At 32.1% G+C, this 27,231-nt stretch overlaps 4 protein-coding genes across 4 annotated transcripts in view; 2 read left to right on the top strand and 2 right to left on the bottom strand.

Annotated features, from left to right (window-relative positions):
- Positions 1-428: 428 nt before the first annotated feature.
- Positions 429-3,443, bottom strand: LOC106105321 (UDP-glucuronosyltransferase 2B19-like). The gene is made up of 4 exons (XM_013285615.1): positions 2,601-3,443; positions 1,654-1,876; positions 1,265-1,484; positions 429-866 (listed from the first exon to the last, which is right to left on the bottom strand). Exons 1-4 carry the CDS (start codon positions 3,423-3,425, stop codon positions 578-580), a joined length of 1,557 nt encoding a protein of 518 aa, XP_013141069.1. The 5' UTR covers positions 3,426-3,443; the 3' UTR covers positions 429-577.
- Positions 3,444-4,888: 1,445 nt separating this feature from the next.
- On the top strand, positions 4,889-11,198 carry LOC106104872 (WD repeat-containing protein 48 homolog). Its single transcript, XM_013285070.1, has 4 exons — positions 4,889-6,400; positions 7,463-7,627; positions 8,529-8,699; positions 9,807-11,198. The coding sequence occupies exons 1-4, from the start codon at positions 4,889-4,891 to the stop codon at positions 9,900-9,902; spliced, it is 1,944 nt and encodes a 647-aa protein (XP_013140524.1). The 3' UTR covers positions 9,903-11,198.
- Positions 11,199-11,441: 243 nt separating this feature from the next.
- Positions 11,442-15,387, top strand: LOC106104884 (elongation factor Tu-like). The gene is made up of 6 exons (XM_013285082.1): positions 11,442-11,989; positions 12,256-12,509; positions 13,088-13,211; positions 13,480-13,730; positions 14,276-14,504; positions 15,061-15,387. The coding sequence occupies exons 1-6, from the start codon at positions 11,686-11,688 to the stop codon at positions 15,261-15,263; spliced, it is 1,365 nt and encodes a 454-aa protein (XP_013140536.1). The 5' UTR covers positions 11,442-11,685; the 3' UTR covers positions 15,264-15,387.
- A 10,399-nt stretch (positions 15,388-25,786) lies between these two features.
- The window catches only part of LOC106103800, an 11,835-nt gene continuing 10,390 nt past the window's right edge, over positions 25,787-27,231 (bottom strand). The window contains exons 7-9 of the mRNA XM_013283686.1: positions 27,162-27,225; positions 26,865-26,969; positions 25,787-26,452 (exon numbers count right to left, since the gene is read on the bottom strand). Coding sequence (XP_013139140.1) covers positions 26,210-26,452; positions 26,865-26,969; positions 27,162-27,225 — 412 coding nt within the window. The 3' untranslated portion in view covers positions 25,787-26,209. The remainder of the gene's footprint in view (positions 26,453-26,864; positions 26,970-27,161; positions 27,226-27,231) is intronic.

Genomic DNA, 27,231 nt, shown 5'->3' on the forward strand with positions numbered 1-27,231 from the left:
ATATACGTAGTAATTATAAAAAAATCTAAATGACTGGCAAATTTTTAATAACTCGTTATTTCGGAATGACATCAGCGTTATTTTATCTAGTTTCTTATCTTAATAATTATTCCAACATCAGTTTATTATAACAAATTTTTGACTACTACAATTTTTACGTACCTTGCTCGATGTCCAATATACTTATTAAACTAAATGGTACGATTTCAAACAAAAAAAAATCCTAGCTACTTGCTGGGGATCGCCAGCCGATGATTTAGGAGGACAGGCCGATTGTCAAGAGAGGCTAAAAATACTGGTTTTCAAAAGTCTGTGATATTTTTAATAAATAACTGATAAGTCTTTGAATAATCTATGTAGGACGATAGGAATTATGAGAAAAATACTATTTTAAATTTCTTTGTTTTATTCATTTTAGAATTTTCGACTCTCTTCATCTGCCCGCTGCATTTCTTCATGGTAAAGGCTGCTTAAATGCCAAGTAATGTAATGAAAGGAAAACTCTATTTAATATAAACTTATGAATTTTGTTAACAAACAAAGTCAGTCATATGTCATTCTAAACATAAACAATTAGTTAAGGCTTTTTAATTTTGACTTTTAAAGATAAACTTGTATGTACAAAATGCCAAAGTGCCTTGATAACTATAAACAGAATATATAGTGACAATATTAATATAGTAGCGAGGGTAAATACAAGTTCTAATTCTAGATATTGAGTTAATGAGATGTTAGCGGCCGGACTCCTTAAGTGACGCGCGCCGCCGTGACGTAACACGTGCTCTGTCCACCACACGGCGCGCTCTAGCGGACTTTGCGGCTGGTCATTCATTATACTGCGCAGTCGAACTATGTTCTCACGATAACTGGAACATAGAAAATAATACATTTATAGATAAGTATGTGTGCATGTGTTTTGTTGCATATTGGACTCGAACTACACTGTAGTTATGTAAAAATTGAAAGAGAAAAGTTGTTTTGTTTCAAATGTGTAAAGCAGAACAGTGTTCTGTCTCGCAGCTCAGCTCAATTTTTAAATGCATATAATTATGATTTGTGTTTCGAACTGCGAATTGCGAGACACCAGGCAGCTGCCGACTCGGCTTACATAGTTTTAGTACAAGGCTTTGAACTGTTAGGTGCTAATTTAGTGTTTGAGCCACAGCTCTTCGATTCAAATCTCTGTGACTTAAACTTTTTAGGTAGATCAGAATTTATACGTAATATGTATAAGTAAATAAGTACCAAGTAGCAGATTACATACCTTTTGTCTTTAATAACGGTTTGTATTGCGGTTTCGAATATTTCTTCTGTCACTGTATCTATGTCAATCCTGACTCCAATTTTATGTTCCACATATTTTTCCACATTGTACCATTGGTCCGCTAGCAAGGGTATACCAATCAAAGGCACTCCAGCAGAGATTGCTTCATCCGTTGACTGTAAACCTCCTTGAGTTATGAACAATTTCACTTTTGGATGCCCTGAAATAAGAAATTATTGCTTATTGTTCAAGGAAGTGACTTAGACATTGGGGTCTCACAATTGATTGAGTGGTGTGGCAAAAGTAAACTGCCTTTGCTTGCTACTACGGATGACTTATGAGATAGATTGCTTCTTGGAAGTCGGTTAAAAATCAACAGCAATACTCACTTAATAAATCAGATTGTGGTAACCATTTGGCTAATTTTATATTATTTGATCGACCTGGCAGTTCATCGTTGTCCCATTTCCATAGAACATCATACGGCAGTCGTGAAAATACGTTTACAATAGCTTGTAGCTTTTCTGGAGGCACGTAAGACGGTTTTACATTTGTGCCCAAACTAAAGTAAATAACACCGTTTTTAGATGAGTCGAGATATTCTTTTATATCCTGTAAAAACATTTATGTTTTAACGATAATTATGTTCATAATTCTTAAAACCCAGAGACATAGACAAAAGTTATGTAACATTTTATCAGAATGAAAAAGTCAGATATTTACAATAGGATTCAAATTTAAAACCCGTCATCCTCCACTCTTGCCGTATTTCTGGAGTATGTAGGTTTGGTTCCATTACCTGAACAAAAGCGCACGCAACGCACGTTTAACAGTGGTAGATCCCGCTTTAACATCTTCGCACAAACAGGCCGCCTCTCCAGTGCAATATCATAACCACACAGAAGACAGGCTTGAAGTGGAAGTAATTCCGCGTACAGTATGATGAGTGTGGTATCGGAGACCTAATTTTAGTCTCTTTCCCTTTACACCCTTTTCTTCTGAGGAAGTGATGGGAAGAAAAAGTAGAAAAACGGTGGAGGAGACGCATGGGAAGGGGAAACATCCTCTTAATGTGCATGTCCTCCTCCGTCGATAAAGGGTAGGCAACGCATTTGCAATTGCGGATGTATATGAGCAGCGGTCGCCTCGCCATTTCGGCGGTTTCAGGTTGCTCGTTTGCCACCTTGTAATTTATGAAAGAAACAAAGGTTCACCAATCAGGAAACAGATTTTGTTAAGACTAAACTTTTATTCTACGCGCAATATGCGAAATTGCTAGCTCGCAAAAAGTTAAGACGAGATTACAGAATTTAAAATAATATTAAAAAGGCCATACCTTAGGTAATTCTCTTATTGGATTCTGGTGTAATCCACCCATGTAGATCACACCTGGAGGCACAGGACGGTTGTTGTCCCAAATAGGATGGACGTTTAAAAACAACATTGCTACATTGTCAAACAATTTCTGAATTGGAGGAGTGTCTGCATCAAATACTTTCTTGATTAAGTTGTTCATCATGTCATAATTTTTTTTCATAGCCATCATTTTGTAATCCTTCTTTAACTGAACAATTTTTTCCCACATTGTTATATTGTTAACTCTATCTCTTACTGAACTCGGATATAAAATTGGATGTGTTGGTGCTCCTATAACTTCATAGTTTTCCCAAACTCCAGCAAAAGAACTAACTAAAATAACAGGTGCCTTAAAAACATGCGAGAATCCTAAAGTATATGATACCAAGGCCTCGACAAGTATCAAATCAAAATGATCATCTTTATATGATAACAACTTTTGTACACTTTCAGTCTTCATTTGATCTTCGAAAATTTCCATGCCTACAAGAATAATTGCTTTCACTTGCGAGGTGACATCTCTTGAACCATCTTCCATTTCAGACACGACCTTGTTCCATTTTGAATAAGACAAATCATGGACATCTATTTCAGTTAAGTTTTCGGGAACTTTCTCTTTTGGATGTACAGGGTCCGTTGTAATAACAACAACCTCGTGACCTCTCCGTGCCAATTCATGTGTTAGGGTACGGAAAACAACTTGGTGACTGATAGATGGTGTAGGAAATACACCCAATATTCGAGCACTCTCTATAAATGATAAAGTAACACATAGTAAATATAAAACTGATATTCTTAATATCATTGTTTTGCACCAGCGATGTCTCGTAGCCGTCTAAAAATAAACCTCATCATCCATCATATATATATGTTTCAAATGTAAAAAAAATGTGATAATGACTCGCAAAAAAAGATTTTATAATATTGCGAAATTATGGAACCGCTTCAAAGTTAATCAACTAATCAACATATAATTATTTTTAAACTTTGATTGGGGCCTGTCTAAGTAAAGATGTATGTTATGTATAGATAGTTATACTACGGATATCATAAAGTAAAGATGTATTAAATCGTTATCGAGTGAGATAAAATAATTATTTTAAATTTATTTATTTTTGCACTGAAATGGTGAGCTTTTTAGTCTCTACAGTACTGTCTTGTTTAAAATATTATGAAATATTCTAATTAAGGATAATATTTGCGTTTTAAAATACAAGTACGTAATTAATTTTGCCGAACTAGCACTTACGTCTTGTTTAAGCCAGTGCATTGTTCTGTGGTGTATAGTAATATAATCTATTTGGTTATGTTTTCTCCAAAAGGCTTTGTAATTGTAACTGCAGGCGACAAAATAAGACAGTTTTGAAAAACTAAGGTTTTAAAAATAACATAAGCCTTGAACATTGCGTTGCGATTCGAACGCCTGTTGAAATAAAATAGCAAATAGTCATTCTGTTAATTCAACTATAACAAATATAACAGTTACATTACCTCATTGCCTGTTTGGTCCTTTGTGGCTGGCTTGTCATCCTATCTGACCTCATACAAGTCTAAAATGAAATAGTTTAATTAATGATAAACCGAACAGTGAGAAAACTGATTAAAACTCTGCCATTATTCTTGATTTTACTTACTACAAATTTTTTTGACAGATGTCATATCATATGTGTACTCTGCATTCTGGTTTACCTTGTTTTTAATGTAACAATTTGCCAATTATACATTTATTAATGTAAAGTTTCATTTATTACATTAAAAAAAACGAAAACAACGAGGTTTAAAAATAGTAGGTATTTTATTGAATTTATCAATAAACCTTGTCCTTTTTATTTTCTAACTGAAAGAAAAAAACGTATGTGAGCCGAAGTTCGTGATTGAAACTGAATTGTGTTAGCTTATAAGCGCCTTGTTTTTATGCCATTTTTTATGTTTTTGTCCATTTTTACATATTATCTGAAAGAATAGTAGTATAAAAGGCGCACTTTGCTCACCAACTCACCAGCGTTTGACTAATTCGGAACAATGCAAAAGCTGTCATGTCCTAGCAAACACCTACCCATTTATGCAGTTCGGTGGCCAAAATACATTCAAATAGTACAGATAACTCCAAAGAAATTATCTATTCCATAGAGAGAGGATTATCTGTGATCACAAAATTACAAACGTCAAACTCAAAAGTGTGAAACAAAACGCAGAGGCTTTTCCCCAACTTGCTCCTCCTTAGTTGAGCGCTAATAAAATTATAATTACATTTTAAGATGTCGGAAAATGAGCTCGATAATGCGTAAGAAGACACAAGTGTCGTTTGTGATTAGGGACGAGGAGGAGAGGCGGCATAAAAATGGTGTTAGTTCGCTTCAATTGGATCCGATTCAGGGCAGATTATACTCCGCCGGTCGCGATGGTATTATACGCGTCTGGCACGCGGGTACAGGAGCCCAAGATAGATACATCCAAAGTATGGAGCATCACACAGATTGGGTGAACGATATAGTACTTTGTTGCGGTGGTAAAAATCTTATTAGCGCTTCGTCTGATACGACTGTCAAAGTGTGGAATGCACCTAAAGGTTTCTGTATGTCGACATTACGAACTCATAAGGATTATGTACGTACATTAGCCTATGCTAAGGACAAAGAGCAGGTAGCTAGTGCAGGTCTGGATCGAGCTATTTTTCTCTGGGATGTAAACACTTTAACTGCATTAACAGCCAGTAATAATACAGTAACAACATCTAGTCTTGTCGGTAATAAAGAGTCTATATACAGTCTTGCTATGAACCCACCGGGAACTATACTTGTGAGTGGTTCAACTGAGAAAGTATTAAGAGTTTGGGATCCTAGAAATTGTTCTAGATTAATGAAGTTAAAAGGACATGCAGATAATGTTAAAGCTTTAGTTGTCAGTCGGGACGGATTGCAATGTGTCTCCGGTAGTTCTGACGGCACAATAAAGCTATGGTCATTATCTCAACAGAGGTGTGTGTCCACTATAAGAGTGCACTCTGAAGCTGTATGGGCCCTACTCGCAACAGAAACATTTTCACACATAATATCCGGTGGTCGTGACAGATTAGTTATAATAACAGAGTTAAAAAACCCTGATAACTTTATGATTGTATGCGAAGAGACCGCACCTATATTGAAAATGTGCTTCACCGCAGACCAGTTAGGTGTTTGGGTATCAACATCTGATTCTGATATAAGATGTTGGAAACTACCACCACATAACACCTTATCCGATATTTATAATCAAAATAGTTACAATACAAATAATGTATATCAAACGCAACCAATGTATAATATACCCGGAGGCAGAGCTATAAAACATTATACAGTATTAAATGACAAGAGACATATCTTAACGAAAGACACTGCCAATCATGTTATGCTCTATGATGTGTTAAAAGCTAGTAAACTTGAAGATTTAGGTGAAATAGATTACGATGAAGAGGTTAAGAAGCGTTTCAAAATGGTTTACGTTCCTAATTGGTTCAACGTTGATTTGAAGACTGGTATGTTAACAATACATTTAGGACAAGATGAGACTGATTGCTTGAGTGCATGGGTCAGTGCGAAAGAGGCAGGATTAACTATAGAGAATGATCAGAAGGTTAATTTTGGTGCGTTATTGCTGCAAGCTTTGCTGGAACACTGGAATCATCCGAATAGGGCCAATGAAGGTGGTCAAAAGGTTATGGGCAATAATTTCTTCAGCGTTCCCCTGCATACACCTTTAATATTCAGTGAAGTTGGCGGCAGGACATTGTACAGATTGCAGGTAAATATTTTGATTATTACAGAATTTACAAAAAAGTTTTTACATGTATAAAGATTGTTTTTATTTACGTAAATTGAATTTATAGCCTAAATGGATGAATTGACTTAATGATTGAGGTTCTATTTGATTTGTCTACTTTCACGGAGTGTCAGGTTATATTTTATCTTTACAAAACACATGCAGTGAATATGACAACTAGAAATTTGAAAATACAGTGAAAAGACAAAGTTTGAATTGCTCACCATAACTTTTCTTTTTAGATCTAACTCATCTATTAGTTTTTATTTTCATTTCACATAATAAACATGTACCCTTAAATAAGACTTAAATTTACTTTTCTATATTCTTATTAGAAATCCTGGCAATTGAGTAGATAATATAAGTTATGTAAAAGTAAAGAGTGCCAAAGTGTTTTTGTTATGATTTACAATACTTTATGAAATTGTAAAGAAAACCCTATAATATTTAGACTACTTTAACTGTAACTGTAATAATAATGTACTATAGTTTTATACAACTAAAACAATAATGAAATAAAACACAAATGCCATAAAAAGAGTAACTCGTGACCCTTTCATTCATTGATCCTCATTCCCATTACTTGTTTGCTCCTACTGTTATTAAAAAAAATAGTTATGTAATTTTTTTTTATAATATGAAGTGGCAAATGAGCAAGCGGCCACCTGAATAGACCGAAATGGAAAGCGACCACTGCCCATAAACATCCGCAATTGCAGATGCGTTGCCAATCCTTCATTGACGGAGGAGACGCACATAAAGAGGACATTTCCCCTTCCTATGCGTCTCCTCCACTGTCAAATCCACTTTTCCTTCCCATCCTTTCTTAAGAATAGGGTGAAAAGGGATAGGGACTAAAATTAGGCCTCTGGCACCATACTCATCAGAGGAAACGCGGAATTGCTTCTACTTCCGCGCCTACGCCTGTTTTCTGTGTGGTTGTGGTATTACACCGGGCGAGCCGGCCCATTTATGCAAATATGTTAAAGCGGGCTCTACCACAAATCTACTAAAATTTGTTTAATATTGAACTGCTTATTTCAGGTTGCAGATGCGGGAGGTGAAACTGAAGGTAACTTGCTAATAGAGACAGTTCCGTCTTGGGTTGTTGATGTTGCGGTGGAAATGGCCGCTCCTAAACTAAACAAATTGCCATTCTATTTATTGTCACATTCCAGTTGTCAAAGCAAACAGGATAGACAGAAAAAGGTATGCCTACATATTGTTGAATTTAATTAGAATGAGATATTTTACTTTTTACTTTTTACTTTTAAATTTCAAAATTCAGACAGAAGGATATTTGATAGATGTTATTTACTAAATTGCAGAATTCTTACAAAAAAAAATACAAACTCTCTTTTTTCTTGTTTGTATTTTTTTTTTCTTCAATTGTATTATGTTGTATTATATTGCAATGTGTTTTGGAACTGATTAAATGTTTATTATCATTATTAATATTAAATTTGAGTATTAAATATTCAGGCCCTGTCCCACCAAATTTTAAATTGTCTGATAAAAATCCAACATGTAAAATATGTGTTGGAAATATTGGATTTTGTTCCCTTATCTGACGTCATTAGGCTATCTGAGCTATCAGACAGTGGACAGGCCCTAAATAAAATAAAAATTGTATTATTTTTGAGTGTTACCATAAAATGACACTGTCTACGGTTGAAATATTTCGATTTTGGATAGGAACGAGATAATTTTCTAACTTTAATTAAATTAAATTTTATGTAGATATATATAATTTATTTATCCAATAGAAGCCACTGAAATGCTAATCTTTTTTAATACCCAATGAGACATTAATCGCATCATAATTCCAAAGACAACTTAAATACACATTCCACAAGCAGCGGAGCGTAATTTTTCAAATTGTACTATCAGGGAAGTTGACATTGTTCTATATTATAAGTTAAAAAAAAATCAAAAGCGATGTATGTGTCCGTCCAGACTATCATTTTATTTCTAATTTTAATTTTATACCGTGTTTATTTGTTAGGATGTTTGGCTACTTTTTTATTTTGACGTCTATCAAATTGTAATTTTTTTTCTTTATATCAATGGACTGAAGCTAGTGTTTTATAAATGGATGATTGACTTCCAGGATCGGTTGGTGGCAAATGACTTCATCCAATGCCGGAAGGTGGCAGAGCATGTGGTAGAAAAGATAGTGGGTGGTGGTGATGTAAATGGTGCCAGCGGTAGCAGTAAGACCAATGAGGATAGTGGTAATGACCCAGCTGAAGAACGAGTGGAACTGCTGTGCTGCGATCAGGTAAAAAGTTGATACTATGTGTTAGCTCTTTAACTATTTTGATGTAGTCTGTATTCTTAAAAGTTATTTAGTCTGTGCTATAAATCAATACCATTTATTTTTTTTTTAAAATAACAATATAGACTTTGTAATTATGGTCAAATGCATTATTTAAATATTTGTTTAAATGTAAGAATTCTATTTGTTATGTTAATAATCGGACAGTAGAGATGTCAGAAATAAAAGCATTGTATTAACCTGGGCTACACGACGGCCATATTGGTAGTGGAGGAAGGCGGATGGTTGACACATGTAGAAATGGGGTTATTGGTAAGATTATTCTGTACAAATTTGAAGAAAACATAAGACCTAAAGAGGACTATATTATTAAAGCATAACATGGCTGACTCATGTATATGATTTTTATACAACTTCCTATAGGAGGTTATCAATTTATTGGTTTATTTTTGTAAATTGGTGAATAAGCTTACAAGATGTTAAGATGATCTCAGTTTTAGTAAATTGATCAATAAATATAACTTAAATTTCACCCAAGAACAACCTTAACAACCTACTTGTAAAGAATATGTATGATATTGAATTAAATTATTTATTGATTACTAGCTTTCGCCCGCGACTTCGTCTGCATGGAATTGAAAAAATAAACATATGTAGCCTATGTGTGCTTCAAGACTATTCTCTTTATTTTTGCCTAATTTTGTCAAAATCCGTTTAGCAGTTTAGGCAACAAACTCGTAAGAAACATCCATCGTTCCATCTAAACTTTTATAATATTAAATTAAGCGCCAATAGCCTAATGGTTTGTGGTACGGACTACCGATCTTGAGGTCGAGGGTTCGAATCCCGCCATTCGACTATTGTTGTGAACCATATCCCAGCACAAGCCTTGCTTAGTTGGAATGGTTAAAGGAAATATTAGTAAATTAATAAAAATCCACTAATGTTTCAAAAAAATTATTATCCACTGTGGAAAGAGTTAAAATAAATATAATATAAATAAAAACACCTTAATAAATCTTGTGATCATACCACTTTGGGTTGGTACCCATGTATGGTCGCAAAATTAAATTTTGTGACAATTTGTAGTAATTAAATGTATATTTTCAGGTTCTCGACCCTAATATGGACTTGAGGACAGTCCGCCACTTCATATGGAAGTCCAATGTTGAATTCACATTGCATTATAGAGTGTTGAAACAATGAAAATCAACCTTATATTATCAGAGAGTGAACAGACATATACAAAAGTGTTGCTCCTTCCAGACGCTATTCCAGTGAGTCAGTGTTAATAGTGTTAATTTAGTGACATAAGTAGCTTGTAACTGCAAAAATTAGCCCCATCTGTATTTCTATACAGAAAATGTAAACAGGTGAAAATAAGTGAAACTCTTTATTATAATAGGACATGACTAAAAAAAACGTTTCTATGGCATTAAAATTGTATTGTATTTAAGCATTTATAACATTTTAAGGTTATTATTGTATTAAATTGTTATATGTGACTTGTTTAGGGTTGCCATGTAAATTGTAAAATTGAGCCACCTACAGCTTGTTTCTATTTCCTTGCATAAACTTGTATATGCCTTTCTTATGCCCTTCTAAAGCAGTTGTATGTTAAACTTAAGTAATCTAAGTATTCCGTATATGTAACTAAAATTAAAAAGCTAATTTATATGTCAATTTGCATTTTTGTATGTTACGAAATAATTATCTGTAAATTTCTACTAGTGATGGGCGTTCAACGATTTAACCGTTTACCGTTTTTTTATTATTTTTTGTTTTCGCCGCTAGGTCGGACAGCGAAATTTCTAAATGAAATATATCTAAAAGATAATGTCCTATTTTAGGAGTAGATACATATGATATATAGGAATAGAAATCTGCTTTGTTCTAGCTATCTAGATAATGTGATAGAGTTCACTGGACGGACGGACGAAAATTAGCCGTAGAAATTTTGTCATAGCCTAACTGTGAATAGCTTCACTTTTACTGACTACTGATGTAATTTTTTTTAATATACAAAACACACGACGAACGACAGCTATGATTATTTTGAATACATGACATTCACATGCATGTTTGCCCTACTTGCCTACTAATTTAAGGCCGGGAATACACATTCCAGATCACGAGATATTGTCAGTTTCGAGTTTTTGAATGGAAATCTGTCAAAAAATTAAACATTGTACTATCTGTTTACATTCTAGTACGCCAGTTAATGGCAAGTGTATTCCCGCTTTAAGGCTACTAGAATTTTTAAAGAATATAAACAATTGTAATTAGTTGTGTAAAAAATTATATTCTTCATCATTTCTTCAGCCTGAAGTCAAAATTAGTGTTTTTGATGACTGTATTGTTTTTATGAATCCACTTTTATATTACGAACATGTTTTGTTTCTATTTAAGGCTGTTTATGTACGTATTATGTGTAATGACTTCAATTTAAATAAAATTGTATATATTTGTCTTAGTAATAAATTATTATCTAGTGCAATTATTCTGGAATGTCTCATCCTTAACATTTCTACAGGTAAAAGATTCCTGCCTTTATTACCCAGGGACAAGTCAGAAACCATAAGTCTATTTTTTTATGGCGTAAGTAAATTGTAACTGCGAGTCAAGTTTGAAAGAAGGAGAAATTTAATTTCATTAGGTAAAATACACCAAGAAACAACAGACTTATTGCTAAATTAAAATGTACATCGGTTTTTTTGTAAATTCGGAAGACATTAGTACATTTATTTGATAGTACAAGAGTTGAACATCGTTTTTCTATGATTTAACATTTTTTTAGTTCGAATTTAATAGTTTAGTAGTTTAATATAATACAGAATTTCATTAACGAACTTTACCGGTTTTACGGTAATTCTACTTTGTGCTCGGAAAGTCTAGCAACTTGTCACATCACTACGACAGCTGATAGATGTCAATTTCAAAGTAACCTCAAAATTAGTTTGATGTAATAATAAATAATTTTCTTAATAATATGAATGGGAGGTTATTTCTTTCGATTTTTTGTAATTACCCAAAGAAATTATTAATTAACCACAGTTTTCAAAACAGTAATAGGGTATTGATAAGTGTATCAAATGAATATATTAAAAAATACTGTACGAAATCCAAAGTTAAAATTAAAGAGAAGAAACATTGTAATATAGGAACAATAGGACATGTAGATCATGGCAAAACAACTCTAACGGCGGCTATAACTAAGGTATTGTCAAAGGATGGGTCGGCAAAATTCATTTCATACGACGAAATTGACAAAGCGCCTGAAGAAAAAGCTAGAGGTAAGTTCTAAGTTGTATGAAAATAACTCATTAAATGTAATATCTAAATATCTTAAACCGCATATTTACATATATGCCGGTTGCTAGCTTAAAATTATCTGCATTTTATTTTGATTCTTTAGTTTTACGAAGATTGCGAGTGGACCTAAGGGTTTTTATTGGAAAGCGGGCCCCATTTCTATATAAGACAGTAGATAAGCTCTCTCTAGAGAGAAATTAATTTTCCGTATATATTAACAATAATATTTTGTTATTTTTCTTTTAAGGTATTACTATAAACGCAGCACATGTGGGCTATAGTACAAAAACACGACACTACGCACACACAGATTGTCCTGGACATGCAGATTATATACGTAATATGATATCTGGAGCATCTCAGATGGATGCGGCCATTTTAGTTGTAGCTGCCAATGATGGGCCGATGCCTCAAACTAGAGAGCATTTATTACTGGCCAAACAAGTTGGCATTCAATATATTCTTGTTTATATAAACAAAGCTGATCTTGTTGATATGGAGGTTTGTATTTGATTTCTATTACATTAATGAATAATACCTTGACAGTAAATGTACATATTTTTGTAGGTTTTGGCTATTTTTTATTATAATCAATTTAATAGATAAGATGAGTAGAAAATAATGGTCTTCCAATCTTTGAGTGTCGAAAAATAATTAAAACCATATAAAGCTTTACCAAGTACAGAATGATCTTGGCCTGGGATCCTTCAAAAACAAATGAATTAGTTCCTTGTTATTCTGCAATGTGAAAAATCTTACTTCTTACTAATAATATAAATGCGAAAGTTTATATGGATGTTTGTTAGACTTTGAACCCTAAACGGCTGAACAGATTTTGATGAAATTTGGCATAGACGTAGAGGATAGTCTGGAAGAAAACAAGCTATTCACTTTTTTTTTTAATCCACGCAGATAGAGTCGCGGCTGAAACCTAGTGTATTTATATATTCTTGGGCAAACAAAACATATATTTACATAAATAATTGTAAATTGATCTGTCTTTTGTTACATCTTTTACACTATTTAATTGAAGTCCTTGTCAAATCTTTTATGTTTGTCTTATGTGCTTTATTACTTAGCTTTTAGAATTAGTAGAGATAGAGATGCGTGAGATGCTAACAGATTTTGGTTACGATGGAATCGCTGTACCTATGATAACTGGATCAGCAATGAAAGCACTTAACGAAGATGAATCGGAATACGGTGAGTACAACTACATTGGTAAAAATATTTATAACTAGCTGTTGCTCGTGACTTCGACCGCGTGGAATTTAAAAAAAAAAGTTTAAAGTATAGCTACGTCAGTCACTGATAAAACAGCTCTTTAATGGTCTAGTATTTTTTGGTTTATTTCAATACATACAAAAATAAAAATCTGACCTTTTTATAATATTTTAAGTACAGTAGTCTAAAGCAAAAAAGATCTAAATTGATGTTTTCTTACTAATAAATTTATTATTTTTTAAATCAGGTATGCCATCAATAAGAAAATTATTAGACGCCATAGACAATTACGTGCCGTCTATCCAGAGAGATTTGACGTCACCGTTTTTGATGCCCATAGACAATGCGTTCACAGTTCCCGGCCGAGGTACTGTGGTCGTTGGTACTTTGAAACAAGGTGTTATGAAGAAAAATGATAATGCTGATTTAATGGGATTTGGATTTAGTATTAAAACTACATTATCTGATATACAGATATTCAAGAATAGTGTTACTGAGGTAATTTTTATTGCAAATTGTATTCAATTTTATCTGTGCTTTAATCTATACTTCTATACTATTATAATAAACCGTAAACACACGCCTGTTTGTTGCCTAAGATGTCAGCAATTACAGCATATTTTTGAATAATCCTTTTTTTAATAAAAAAAAACCCTACACTTACGTCACGCTTTCGGCTTTATATTTAAATGCCATTAAACTTAGGGGGTAAATATTTTATATAAAAACCCTAATGTGGGAAAGAGTAAGTACCATAAGTTGCTACCAACATCAAGGAAGCAAGATTGCCATAGTAAGGTAATTGGTATTTGGACATTTGCAATTGATAATTGTAAACAATAAAATAAATTTTTCATAATTTTATGCGGACGAAGTCGTACAGCTAGTGAAACATATAAATCACTAGCTTTCGCCCGCGACTCCGTCCGCGTGTAATTAAAAACAAAAGTCAGTCGGGTAAAAATGTTATGTTATACATTTTTTTTGATTGACTCCCCAAAAGGTACTCAATTCGTCTGTTTTTATGTGTGTTATATTTTTAGGCGTTAGCTGGTGATAATGTGGGCGTGTTGTTGAGAGGTTTAAAGTTGCGTATGGTAGAGACGGGCATGTTGCTATGCGCGGCGCGGAGTGCAAAACTTAGCAACCATTATAAGGCTAAAGTGTACTTTCTGTCGCGGGCGGAAGGCGGCAGAAAGAAACCTATAGTCTCAAAGTATTCACAGCAAATGTACAGCGGGACGTGGAATATTGCTTGTAGGATAGATCTTGGTACGTATATGTATACTCATACTAGCACTAATCTATACTTCTATACTGTTATAATAAAGCGTAAACACACACTTCTTTGTTGCCAAAGATGTCAGCAATTACAGCATGTTTTTGAATAATTATCTTTTTAATAAAAAGCCCTACACTTACGTCACGCTTTAGGCTATAAATTTTCACGCCATTAAACTTAGGGTGTAAATAATTTGGGAAAAAAACCGTCATGCGGGAAAGGGACAAAAACTGCCTAACATCATAGAAGCAAGGTTGCTATGGTAGCTGTTATCTAATGACAAAGGTGATCTGAATTTTGACATTTGCAATTGAAAATTTCACGAATATAAACTTTTCTTGCGACTTCGCCCGTGTTAAATTAAAAAATAATAAAAAACATAGCCTATATTATTGATGACGTATTCAATTTCAAAAATTCTTTCACCGTTAAAAAGCTACGTTATCAGTGAGTGACATAGGCTGTATTTTTTATTGTTTTTTTTTAATTCCACGCGGAGTCAATCGCGAACAATCGCTGTACAATAAAAGTAAACATTTCTAACAGAGCCAACAGTAGAGATGATGATGCCGGGCGAGCACGGGGACGTATACCTCACGTTGCTGGAGGGCATGGTGATGACGTCAGGACAAAGGTTCACCATACGAGAGAACAATGTCACCGTCGCTACGGGCATCGTCACTGACACATTGCCCTCTATAGACGTGCCTAAGGGACGACTCGGCAAAGTTGTCAAATTTGATAAATGAAGGAAATTCGCCAGTGGTAACTGGTATGCGTTACGCCAGTATGTTAACCTCGTACCATCAATGCATGTGTATTCCCGCCCTTATAGAATGTATATAGATTGATAAATAAATTATTTGAAATATTTGTTGTATTTTTATTCTAATCAAACTTCAATTTATTATTGCCTAAGGGAAATAATATCTCGTGAAAAATATAAGGAATGCCGAGTCTCGCTTTCTGTAGTCTCGATTTTAGTTAGTGTCTATTATAAAGGCGTAGTAATAACACGGTGCCATCATTTCGAAAGAATACAACTTACTGTTTATTCCATTTTTTATCTAAATTGAAGCAGAGCTCTCGGGAACGACGTATGTTAATTTGAAGATTGATGTGGCATCTATTTATGTCAAAACTTTTAGACCTCTAGCTTCATATACAACGAAGTTTTGTTATATTTTCTATGGAAATGACAAATTTTCAAAATCATCAAATTTCAAGATTTTTCATTTTCTCACATATCAATAGATAGACCGGTCACTAAATTCTAAATCTCAAGTTTTTATTACCATTGGAAGTGCCTTAAAATTACGAAACCCATTTGTGTAAAAAAACTGAATTCAACTAGCTATATTTTGTAAACTACTAAGTACAATTAAAGGATATTTCGGCAATATAATGAATTCCGGTATATCTATTGATGTTCAAAATTTCAAGCTTCTATCTTTATCCACAACGAAGTTACAAGAGTGTCCAAAGTGACCTGAAACGCTTCGAGAAAATAGTGTACTCGCCTCGGTAGATACTCGTAAACTGGTCCCCTTAGGGCCTGTCCCATCAAATTGTAAATTGTCTGATAACAATCGAACGTGTAAAATGTGATGGAAATATCAGATTTCGTTCCGTTATTTTACAGTGACGTCATTCTTAAGATATCTTAGCCTCTATCAGCCAGCGATGGGAAAGGCCCTAATGTTACTGCACTTTTAGTAATTGCTAAAATTAGGGATAAAAAATAAAACTGCACATCTTCATCATTACATATATTTTTCGTCAGAAGGTAATTAATACAGTGCCAAAACAGTAACAAATCATTAGTAAGAAAAAAAATCAAGTCTGCATCTAGCATAAACTACTGAATATTGAGATAAACAATACCCTACACTTTTGGACAGGAGTACAACATTTAACATTCATATTTCACAACAATTTAACAGACAATTTGGCGTAGACTATATTCAATATCATCAACTAGTTTAAAAACACCGATTTACGCCTAATTGATACTGTATTCCTACAGGGAGCGGTAACTATGTGCAATCTGCGGAAGCATAGACAACTGTCAAAGTGACAGCTCCAACATGGCGACCGATCAGAGATTCCTTTCGTTTTTTTTTATCACAGGTGTACGTATACTATGGAAACTTCTAGAAAACACGGCGGGTCAAGATAAAAAGCGTGATATAACCTCAAAAAACTAACGTTATACTTAAAATAAATAAAAAATAGACCGATCCATAAAAATTGTTGTGCCCAACGACCGATACCCTTCTAAGATACTATAGACTAATCTGGGGTTGCCATTTTAGTACAATTTTGAGGTTATATTGTTTTGCACATAACTACCGTCCGATAATACTGCACTGGAGCAGATTCCTACAACAAACCATCGAGCGATTCATCAAATTACCATAAATCTGCTCTAAAATCAGTCTGTAAAGTTGCCATTGCATCTAAACATTTACCACAAGATTGTATACATGGAAACACCAAGAAAAGGGGAGATTAAAATATTTAATTACATTCTCTATGTAAAATGCTATATGTACCGTCAGCGAGTGAAGTGAGCTCGTACACTCCTTGGTCCAATGCGAGAGCTAACTTGCCAGATTACGAAATACCTTTTTTTAGCATCGTTTTAGAAGTTTTTAACTCAATTGTACTTTATTTTTTCGATATTGCACATCACATTTTGTACACTTAACACAAGTGGTAATCATTTTTGCGTATAATATAAAAAAAGTTTTTAGTCAAGGAAACCCAATTGACGAAACCATTAAGAAATCTTACGTAGAATTTAATAACAGACATACAGATTATAATTAAAAGACAGACCAGTACTTTACTTTTAACCAAACAAAAGTTTTTTTTAGATAATTGTAAACTGGGGATAGTTTTTAGGTGGGTTTGAAATATTTCGAAAAAAAGCTCATTTTTACAGAGCGGGTTTTTTTTCTGAGGTTGGTACTAATTACAGTTACCAACATACAAAGAAAAAAACGCTGTCAAGCAGGAAATTATTGCCATATTTTTGATTAAGGATTAATTTGTGAAAAAATATTAATTGATCATTTTTTACAAAAGCAATGTGCAATATCAAATTGTAACAAATACAGCATTCGTGATAATTCGCAGTACCAATACCATTGGAATTCAAATATTTATAATAAGCTCATAAAATTCGATATTCACCACAGACAGTATATTTTTTTGTTTTTTTTTTTTCAACAATAATTTTTTACCTTTCAATTACATTTACAAACATCTAATAGGTTTAAAAAAAATTCATACTGACAGATCAAAAAATTTTACACAGAGAGGGACTAGCGAATTACGTTCGACATATCACTATTACATTTTTTTTTAAACTACGAAGCTTAGCTAGAATAGCTTATATGAAACAATAACAATGCAAAAATCACTAAAACATAAGTTAATGCGTAACAGTGGCAGTGGTTATTACTTTCAACATCGAGACAAAGATACAATACTTTATAGCATTTCATTGACATAAAAATACTATATTTCAAAAGGAGTTACAATCATTACTTTTAACATACTTTTATATTTGCAACCATTTCAAATGTGATGATTACTATGGAATATTAGTTACATTACTGAAAAAAAACAGATCCCCTTACAAAAGCTTTAAGCGTAACATATAAATCTTGTGATAATGATGTGAAAAATTACAAAAAAATTCCAAAAAACCAGAAAAAAACCATCGATACAATCATTTACGTTACAACAGAACACTATAGACACACTGTTACTTAAATGTCACTTATAACTTAAAAATTAAACGTACAAATACATTATTGGTGTCGACAAGAGCGTAGTTTAGCACCACAATTAAAAACTAATCATAAGTATGCATAAAGAACGGCGCAATGATTCCGAACTGAATTGCGATAGTTATAGAGAAAAAAAAACAAACTGCGAGTCGTACTTAATACTTCCCATACATAAACCCACTGAGTCTCATCCTGGCAACACTACACCAAATATTAACCATATTTAGAGCGGGCGTACATCTTTGACTAAACTATCGCACGACTGTTGTGCGATTGTCGATTGTTTCGCAGCATATTCAACTGTTTAGTTGCACAACTAAAAATCGAATAGTATAGAAAACAAAGCGAGACTAAACCATTGTGCGATAGTTTAGTCTAAAGTGGCGCGCTTTTAGTTTTAATGAGATTATTGCCAGAATAGATGCACATTAACAGTACCATCGTAAAAAATTAACTTCCCCACACTTATAGCTATAAAAATATTTTAGAAATTCTCACTTACATTTAAGAGGAACTGGCAAAAAAAATCCTGTATATCCCATATAGTCCGTTTAGAGTTTTTTTTATTTCCCCAACACGAGTAAACCAGATTGGTCCTCGCGAGCCAATTCAAAACGGACAGAAGTGTTCACGAAATTGAATAGCAAAAATATTAGTCTGCAACGCTAAACGAACGCTCAAAACGGTTCAAATACACTAAATATATAGAAAAAAAACGTCTATAGTGTTACAAAAAACTCTTAAGCAACGTTAAACTTAAACTAAAGATATACATGGTGGTCGATCTACGACTGGCTTGTACGTATCACATTTGAAATACCTCGAATACGAACCACATTTATTGTCCCACTCAATCATCTAATGCAACTAAAAAAAACAAAACATCCTATATCCTTTCAACCCACACCTTAGTAAGAGTGATAAGAGTATTTGTGCATTATCGCACACGCGGTACCTTCTTTGGCCGACACCGAATAGCGATTTGTGACGTCATATGTCACACTTTGTTCTAAACGAGGTTACCGCGTTCATCTAGTTACTAAAAGCTTTAGAACCGTTCCTAAACATCTAACCTGACATTATACACAACTAGCATCGTTTAAAATAGATAAAAAAAAACTACGTTACATTTGCAGAAATAACATCTAAATCGTGAATAATGAATATACTACCGTTTTTTTTTTCTTTTATAAATATTCATTCATAAATTATTATCAAATTCGATAAAGCTCTAACATTGATCCACATTCAGATATATTTACCAGAGATTTTTTAAACTGAAGTATTTATATAGAACAGTAAATGTATTTCCGAAGAAAAAAGACTATTCGAATTGTAGCAACACTGAAACGACGGAACGTCTCTAACAATATTTAGTTATTCAATATCTAAGCAAAAACTAGCGGAAAACATCTATTATGACTTTTCAGTCATTTTGTACATTCAGGATTTAAGGAGCGAAGGACAGAGTCTAGTTTAACCTAGCCTCCCTGAAGGCCCTTAAAATACTAACAACTTTAGAAAATTTGCTAATAGGTTAACAAAAAATAAATATTTGCTATATGAAATTACCCATGCATTACCTACCTAAATCTAGCGTTCACAAATATTCATATTTCATCGAATATACAATAGAAATCGATACTTGCATATAAATTTTATTTAACTTTAGGAAACATGCTAATCGATTTATTATAAGCGTTCGACAGTGTATCAAGTTATTAAAAAACATTGAAATCTGAAATACGGACTGTTTCTTAAATTATATATTTAAAATGTATAAGAGAGTTTTCAATGGCAGATAATAAAAAAAAATCCTGTAAAATTTTATTATTATTATAGTAAAATAACACGGAGTGCCTCAAGGAGGTGTTATTGGACCACATTTATTCCTAAGATTGGACATATGAAATTACATAGTAAAGTTAAAAAAAAATAGTTCAAAACAGTCCGTATTTAATTGTAGAGCATACAAAAGGACGTTTTGCTGAACATTTAGGAAGTTAGACACTTATCCTACAGTTAATAGTAAGCTTTCATTTTTAATGCTTTTTTTAAATTAAGTACTGAAATAGTTTTGGTTTATTTGTATGTTAGCATGAACATTTAAGGACTAAAGGACATTTTTATTACAATTAGGATATCACACAATACTTACGATATGCTATTACAAGCCTTGGTCAAGGTATTTTGACATTAAATATATTGATTTATAAAAACGGTAAGAAAAAGCATATCCAAGGGTTTATTTGATGTCAAAGATTTTTGTGTTACCAGCTATAAATATTATATCTATTAAGAAAATATACGATAAGTAAAACTGGTTGAAGTTTGAGCTTTTAAAAAAATATAGCAAAAAGCTCTACAAGACTTTGACATCAAATACGAAATACATGCGTTGAAGGGCAAGCTTATTCTTTGCGAAATATGCAACATTGTATGGACGGAAGGAACATTAATTTTTTTTTATTTGAGCTAACACAAATTCGGGCATTTAGTTTGAATCTGTTTTAGGGGCGTTGCTTTTCCCTTACACTAATTATATTCCAATTTTCACAGCCATCAATCTTTTTTTTAAATCCTCCATTTAAAAAAACAAATTGAAATTATATTTATGTAAATTCATTTAAGACATCATGGTCAATTGATATTTCCCTAATAAACCTAAAAAACTAAGGGCCTGTCCCACCAAATTGTAAACTGTGTAATAACAATCCAACATGTAAAATATGTGATGGAAATATCGGATTTTGTTCCCTTATTACAGTGGCGTCATTTTTTAGTTATTTGCCTCTAGCAGCAAGTGGTGAGACAGGCCCTAAATATTTAAAAAACTAACCTTATTATGGTTATTATTTATGTGATTATGAATCATTCAAATTTTATCATAACAGAGGACCAAATTTGGTTAAACACTCGAATATTTCATTACATTTTTTTTACATTTCATTATTTAAAAAAAATCCCTACTAAGCTCTCATTCTTATAGACTTAAAGCAACACCCCTCAATAAAAAGGCAAATTAAATCTAATTTAAATGAAGCTAGTTGTGGCTTAACATAAATAAAATCGTCAAAAACACTGCAAGCATTATCAGTTCATAGCCACTTTAACATTTAAAAATATAATTCATTTCTATTGAAAAAAACAAACTAAATAAACAATTGATTTTATAACAACATCAATCATCAACTATACTAAAGTCATAGAAAACTTTTAATTCATTACTAGCTACCAAAAATGCTATAATTCATAAAAATATCAACATTTCTAAACAAAGTCTAAATATAAAAGGAATTCATCAAATTTCTTATCTATACTAATATTACTAGCTATTGCTCGCGACTTCACCCGCGTGTAATTAAAAAAAATATCCTTTGTTACTTAGTGATAATGTAGCTTTTTAATGGAGAAACAATTTTTGAAATCGGATCAGTAGTTTTTGAGTTATTTCAATACATACAAAAATACAAATCTTTCCTCTTTACAATATTAGTAAAGAAAAGGAGAAAAGATTTGTATTTTTGTATGTATATAACTCAACTACTGAGTCAATTTCCAAAATTCTTTCACCATTAAAAAGCAAACATAGCTTCAGTAAGCATAGGCTATATTTTTTTAGCAACAGCTAATGGAAATATATTTTGTGGCTAATGTAAATAAAATGCCAGTAAAAAGGATTATAGGTGTCATGCCAGCATTTACGCCAGCTACTGGCACAAGGATTTTTTTAAATGGCAGTAAAATTTTCAGGAAATGACTTTATAACTCTGTGCTCGCCCTCGAACTCTCCCTAATAGTTAAATGCCAGTTACTGGCATGCCAGTTATCCACACATGACAGTAATCACACCTGCTAAAAGTGTACAAGCTTTTAGCCTGTATTCTCTTATTAATGTGAAAGTTTGGATGGATGGATGTTTGTATCTCCAGAACATATATGGCTGAAATTCTGTACATAGAACATAAACATTTTTTTTTATTTCGCACGGTTTAAATAGATTATAAATAGTTAACAGTTTTGTGTGAGAAGAAATTATTGTCTCAAACAGAGATATTCAAAAACTATATAGAGGAGGCATAGTTGACATTTCACTTAAAACATTTTTCGCATAATCTTACTAACTTTTAATATATCTTCAAAATCACATGTCAATATAAATAATTTTATTTAAATTAATTGCCAATAACTTTTATTAAAAAACATTTAATTGTTTATATTTTATTTTGTAACAATAATTATTATTATGTCAAAGACACGAGGTGGCACTAAACTTGAAAACTGATATAGTACCTTTCAAAAAAAGTACCGGTAAAAATTTATTCCCTATACCTGGTCTATATATTTTAATATCTTTGGTCTTTAATGTTTAATACGAATTAACTAGAAGTCTCCGTTTAGAAATGTTCAATTTTAAATCAGAATATTGTATATAAAAATCTTTAGTATAGTCGATGATTTTTTTATCTTATTATCGATTTAAAAACAATGAGTGGAAACCAATTTAAGATATCGCGTTGGTAGAACAAATTCATGTTTTCAGTTCCCTTCGCGAATGAGGTAAACAGTTTCTAATTATGGCAACAATGGACAGAGTATAGCAACATTATACGCTTTTATATATGAAAAAAATTAGAAACAATAAACAATTAACTATCTACTAAATAATACCACTAACAAACTAAATATATTGTGCTACCAAACATACAAGAATTGTATTAAAAAATTTTCAACTACCCTAATTATGTCTAAGTGCGAATTAATTGTACTGAAAACCATTTTTTTTAATGGAAGCATTTATATTATGGGGTTGGTTTTAGTCAGTGGGATAAGTTATAGCTTTATGAAGGTAACTTAACCTTTTGAAGCACGATTACATCGAAATTACAACTTTAAAAGCTTATCCTTCATTTAATTAGATCGTAGCATTAGACAGAGAAAGGGACAAATCGCAAAATACCCTTTACTTGTCCCCTCCCCTGCTAAACTCAATTGTTTTCCTAATTGAAGTAAAAGAAAAGTGGACTTAATTTTTCAAACTTCTACATATTGAACCCTTTTTTTCTCCAATTTTCTTTAAATATTATATAGGGTTGTTTCATTACTTTATCGATATTGTTTATAATTAGTTACAATTTCGATGTAAAAATTATCTGGATTAACTTTTTAATACCGGGTAATTAAGTATTAGGCCCGATTAATACGAATTCTAAGCACATTACACAAACATTGTACTATATATAAAATTCAATCTACACGTTGCATATAAAAATATGATATATAACGATATGATAATATCGCAATATAATTCAACCCCAAAATTTAAAACAACTCGTTATTCACCAAAAGTCGAAGAGAGAAAACTTAATATAACGTCAAACTAAAAATCTATAAGAAATAATCAACTATTGCAAAACAACAACTTTTTTTAAATATTTGTACACAACATTGCATAGGTTTTTAAAATGCATGTATAAATAAAGCTTACGGCCTTTATTATTCTAAATAAGGCCTTGTCAAGCGTTGGATAATCGAAAAATTGTCACTTAAACCTAAAATAACTATGGAAGGCTAATGTTATATTTTGGTTAAATCCCGTCATTAACGGAAAATTATTTGTGCAATGTATGGAAAAAACGGCATTTCCCCTGCAGATATTTATATTAAAACGTATTACAACTACTGAGAATATAAAGGACGACAGTAATTGCATAATACAATGGAAACGCACTTTTATAACCTAATAAGGAGTCCATTTTTACGTGAGAAAACGTCCCCTCCCCTTCCGATAACAATCACATCACTATAAAATTCTAAAACATCTATATCGGGCTAAATATCTCTAAAATACTTCGTTTATTTATTTTCCTAACAGACATACAACATGAATAAACTTATTCAATATATCTCTCTATAACGCGGATGTTTCCGCGTTATAGGAATCCTTCTTATTAGTTTCTTAACAATACAAAGCCCTAAATCGCATGATAGAGGGTTTCTTCTAAAAATGTTAGGAATATTGGCGTTATATGCAGGATTTCAGCGTTATATGGGGTTCGAAAATCGCGTTATAGAGAGGGGTTACTAAAATCTGTGTTTTTTCAATACGCTAGTTTTAAGATATAGGGGGGGAAGTCTAAAAACTTTTTTTATATAATACTAAAAAGGGGAGGGAGTTTAAAATTGCTATAAAACCACGTATTTAAAGACTCTAAGCTGAAAATTACAATTCTAATACACACATTTATAAAGATCATCGCTCATTGTCAAATAGTTTCTGATTCGCCGATTTGGCGACACGTACGTCATCAACGAGTTACCTAACGTTTCCATGAATGGATATAAATTTTATTTGTAATACTTACTTTATATAAATTTTTTATTTTTTGTAGAAATTCTGTTATACCGGTTTTTATTACGAATTCAGATTGTTTTGTTAATACACCGTTTAAAAAATTAAGGAACTGTTAAGAAATATACAAACAATTATTTCGCTTAGTTAATACGTTTTAAACCAACCGTATCATTATATCCGATGTCTTGTATTGAATCCCTTACAAACTCATACAAAACCATCAGAAACATATTAATAAATAGTGTACTTAAAATACTAATAGTTTATAACTTCTAAATAATCAATTCAAACATTTTGCACGAAACTCGTATTAAAATATTGTTAAGCTGGATTTCCACTGGTCGCCAGTTACAGTGGAAACCGACACTTAGAATCACATTTCATTAAAAAAAAGTGTTCATTGCGAACGAAATGTTTGACTAGACAGATAAAAAAGGAGTTTTAATATATTTTTTTCTAAATAAAAAATCAATTCATTTAGTGTTCAAATAAAATATTGCACGCATTTCGTTCACAACGAGTTTTTTTTTATTTTATTTATTTTGGCAATTTCTAGCCAATAATTGAAATATTTAAAACCGTAACAATCAGCCAAGCTGTTATTTTATATGCAAGTGTTAAAAAATTCTAACATTCAGATAGATATTTAGAAAATTTGTAACTTTTTAATTATACTTTTAAACACACCTTTAATAAAATTTAAGATATTTTTGCTAAATGCATTTTTTTTTCGTTAAAAACGTGAATCATTTTAGATAATATTGATATGAATATTTAGGGATATTACAAACCCCATTTAGCAAAATCTTTATAATTTAAATGGCAACACTGAGTATAAAACATTTGAGATATGGAAGTGTTTGTTGCCATATTAAAATATAAGTTTCGCATATAAATAGAACTATAATAATTTCAATCCGTGAATAAAGTCGTTTAAATGCATAACCTCTTAATTCTTTGCATTTTTTGTACAAAATTGTTTTTTTATCCGCAAGCATTTAATATGTGAATGAAATCTGGCAACATTGGTTTAAATTAACACATTTTAATTCTTAATGTTGCAAAAACTCGATATTCTTGAAATTTCAATTAAAACAAACAACATTACTAACATTTTTTTTAAACAATTTTAAGCCAAATAATGTGTTCATTAAAATTATGTTCCATTTTTCATTAGAAACATGTTTCTAAGTAAATATAGGCTGAGTAGAAACACTAAAATTTGTTATTAGTACGTTACAGAAAGCATTTTTTTTACCAGATATCATTCACATATAATTAATTACTTTGAGCATGTTTTGGCATACGTAGCGTTAGTTTAGCAAAAGTCAATTTTGGCGTTAGAAACATGTTTCATAACATTTGAAACATGTTCTCTCGAGTAAAAATTTTACAATATCCTTAAAAAGCACAAATTAAATCATTGCAATTTCATTGTCAATTTAGAAACAAAATTTTAATGCCCAATTTACCCAATTTTTTTAATGTAACATTCACATATAATACGTATAGTAGTTAAATTTCCCGAAAAATAGGTTTTTTAGTTAATAGGTCCTGTAGCTAGATAATGGTAGGGATGTCTATTGTGTACAAATCTATTATCGTACCTATTTTTTTGATAAAAATCGTTTCTTCCTTGATTCACTTTGTGTCTGTAGTTTTGACTGCGGCGAGGCTGATTCTTTTCCTTGTCTGCTTGTTTGTTTGTCTGTTTGACTTCGGGTTTAGCTTCGCTCTTTGGTTGGTTGGATGTAGATGGTTCCGGTTTCGGTGAGTTCTTCTCCTGTTGGAAATTAATATTAAATTTTAATAAATTTCCATTTTATACAAAACTAGCTGTTGCTCGCGACTTCGCCCGCGTATAGTTAAAAAAATATAGCCTATGTTACTCACAGATAACGTAGCTTTTTAATGGTTAGAGAATGTTTTAAATTGGTCCAGTAGTTTTTGAGTTATTTCAATACATACAAAAATACAAATCTTTCCTCTTTATAATATTAGTACATATTAGCGTTTCTTCCATGCACTAATGTTAAAACGTTTTTTTTTAATATTTCTTATTTTTACGATTTTTATTAATTCATTTAAACAAAAAAAACAATGCCATAAAGAGATATAAAGATTTCTCTTACTAAATATACAGTAAGAGGTTTCCTAAATGAACAATTAACATCTCTGAGTGCTGTAAATCTTACCTCTTTAGTTTCAGCGGTAATATTCTTGCTGGAATGAGGCTGAGTATTGTCTACGGGTTGCTTCGGCGACTGCGACTGAGATGTGCTTTGAATTTGGTTCTCATTCTGGAAATATACGATATTTAGTTAAATTCAATAAACATTGTATGCATTATATTTATTGTATGCAGAATTAAAGTAAAAACAACATTTTTTATATATCATAAGATGGCAAACGAGCAAACGACCACCTGAATCCGAGAAACTGGCAAAGCGACCGCTGCCCATAGACATTCGCATAGCGGATGCGTTGCCTACCCTTAATCGACGGAGGAATTTCATATAAAGAGGATTCTTTCTTCGATTCTTTGAGGAAGTTCCCCTTCCT

This window comes from Papilio polytes, unplaced genomic scaffold (genome assembly GCF_000836215.1).
Source record: "Papilio polytes unplaced genomic scaffold, Ppol_1.0 DF824270.1, whole genome shotgun sequence".
NCBI lineage: Eukaryota > Metazoa > Arthropoda > Insecta > Lepidoptera > Papilionidae > Papilio > Papilio polytes.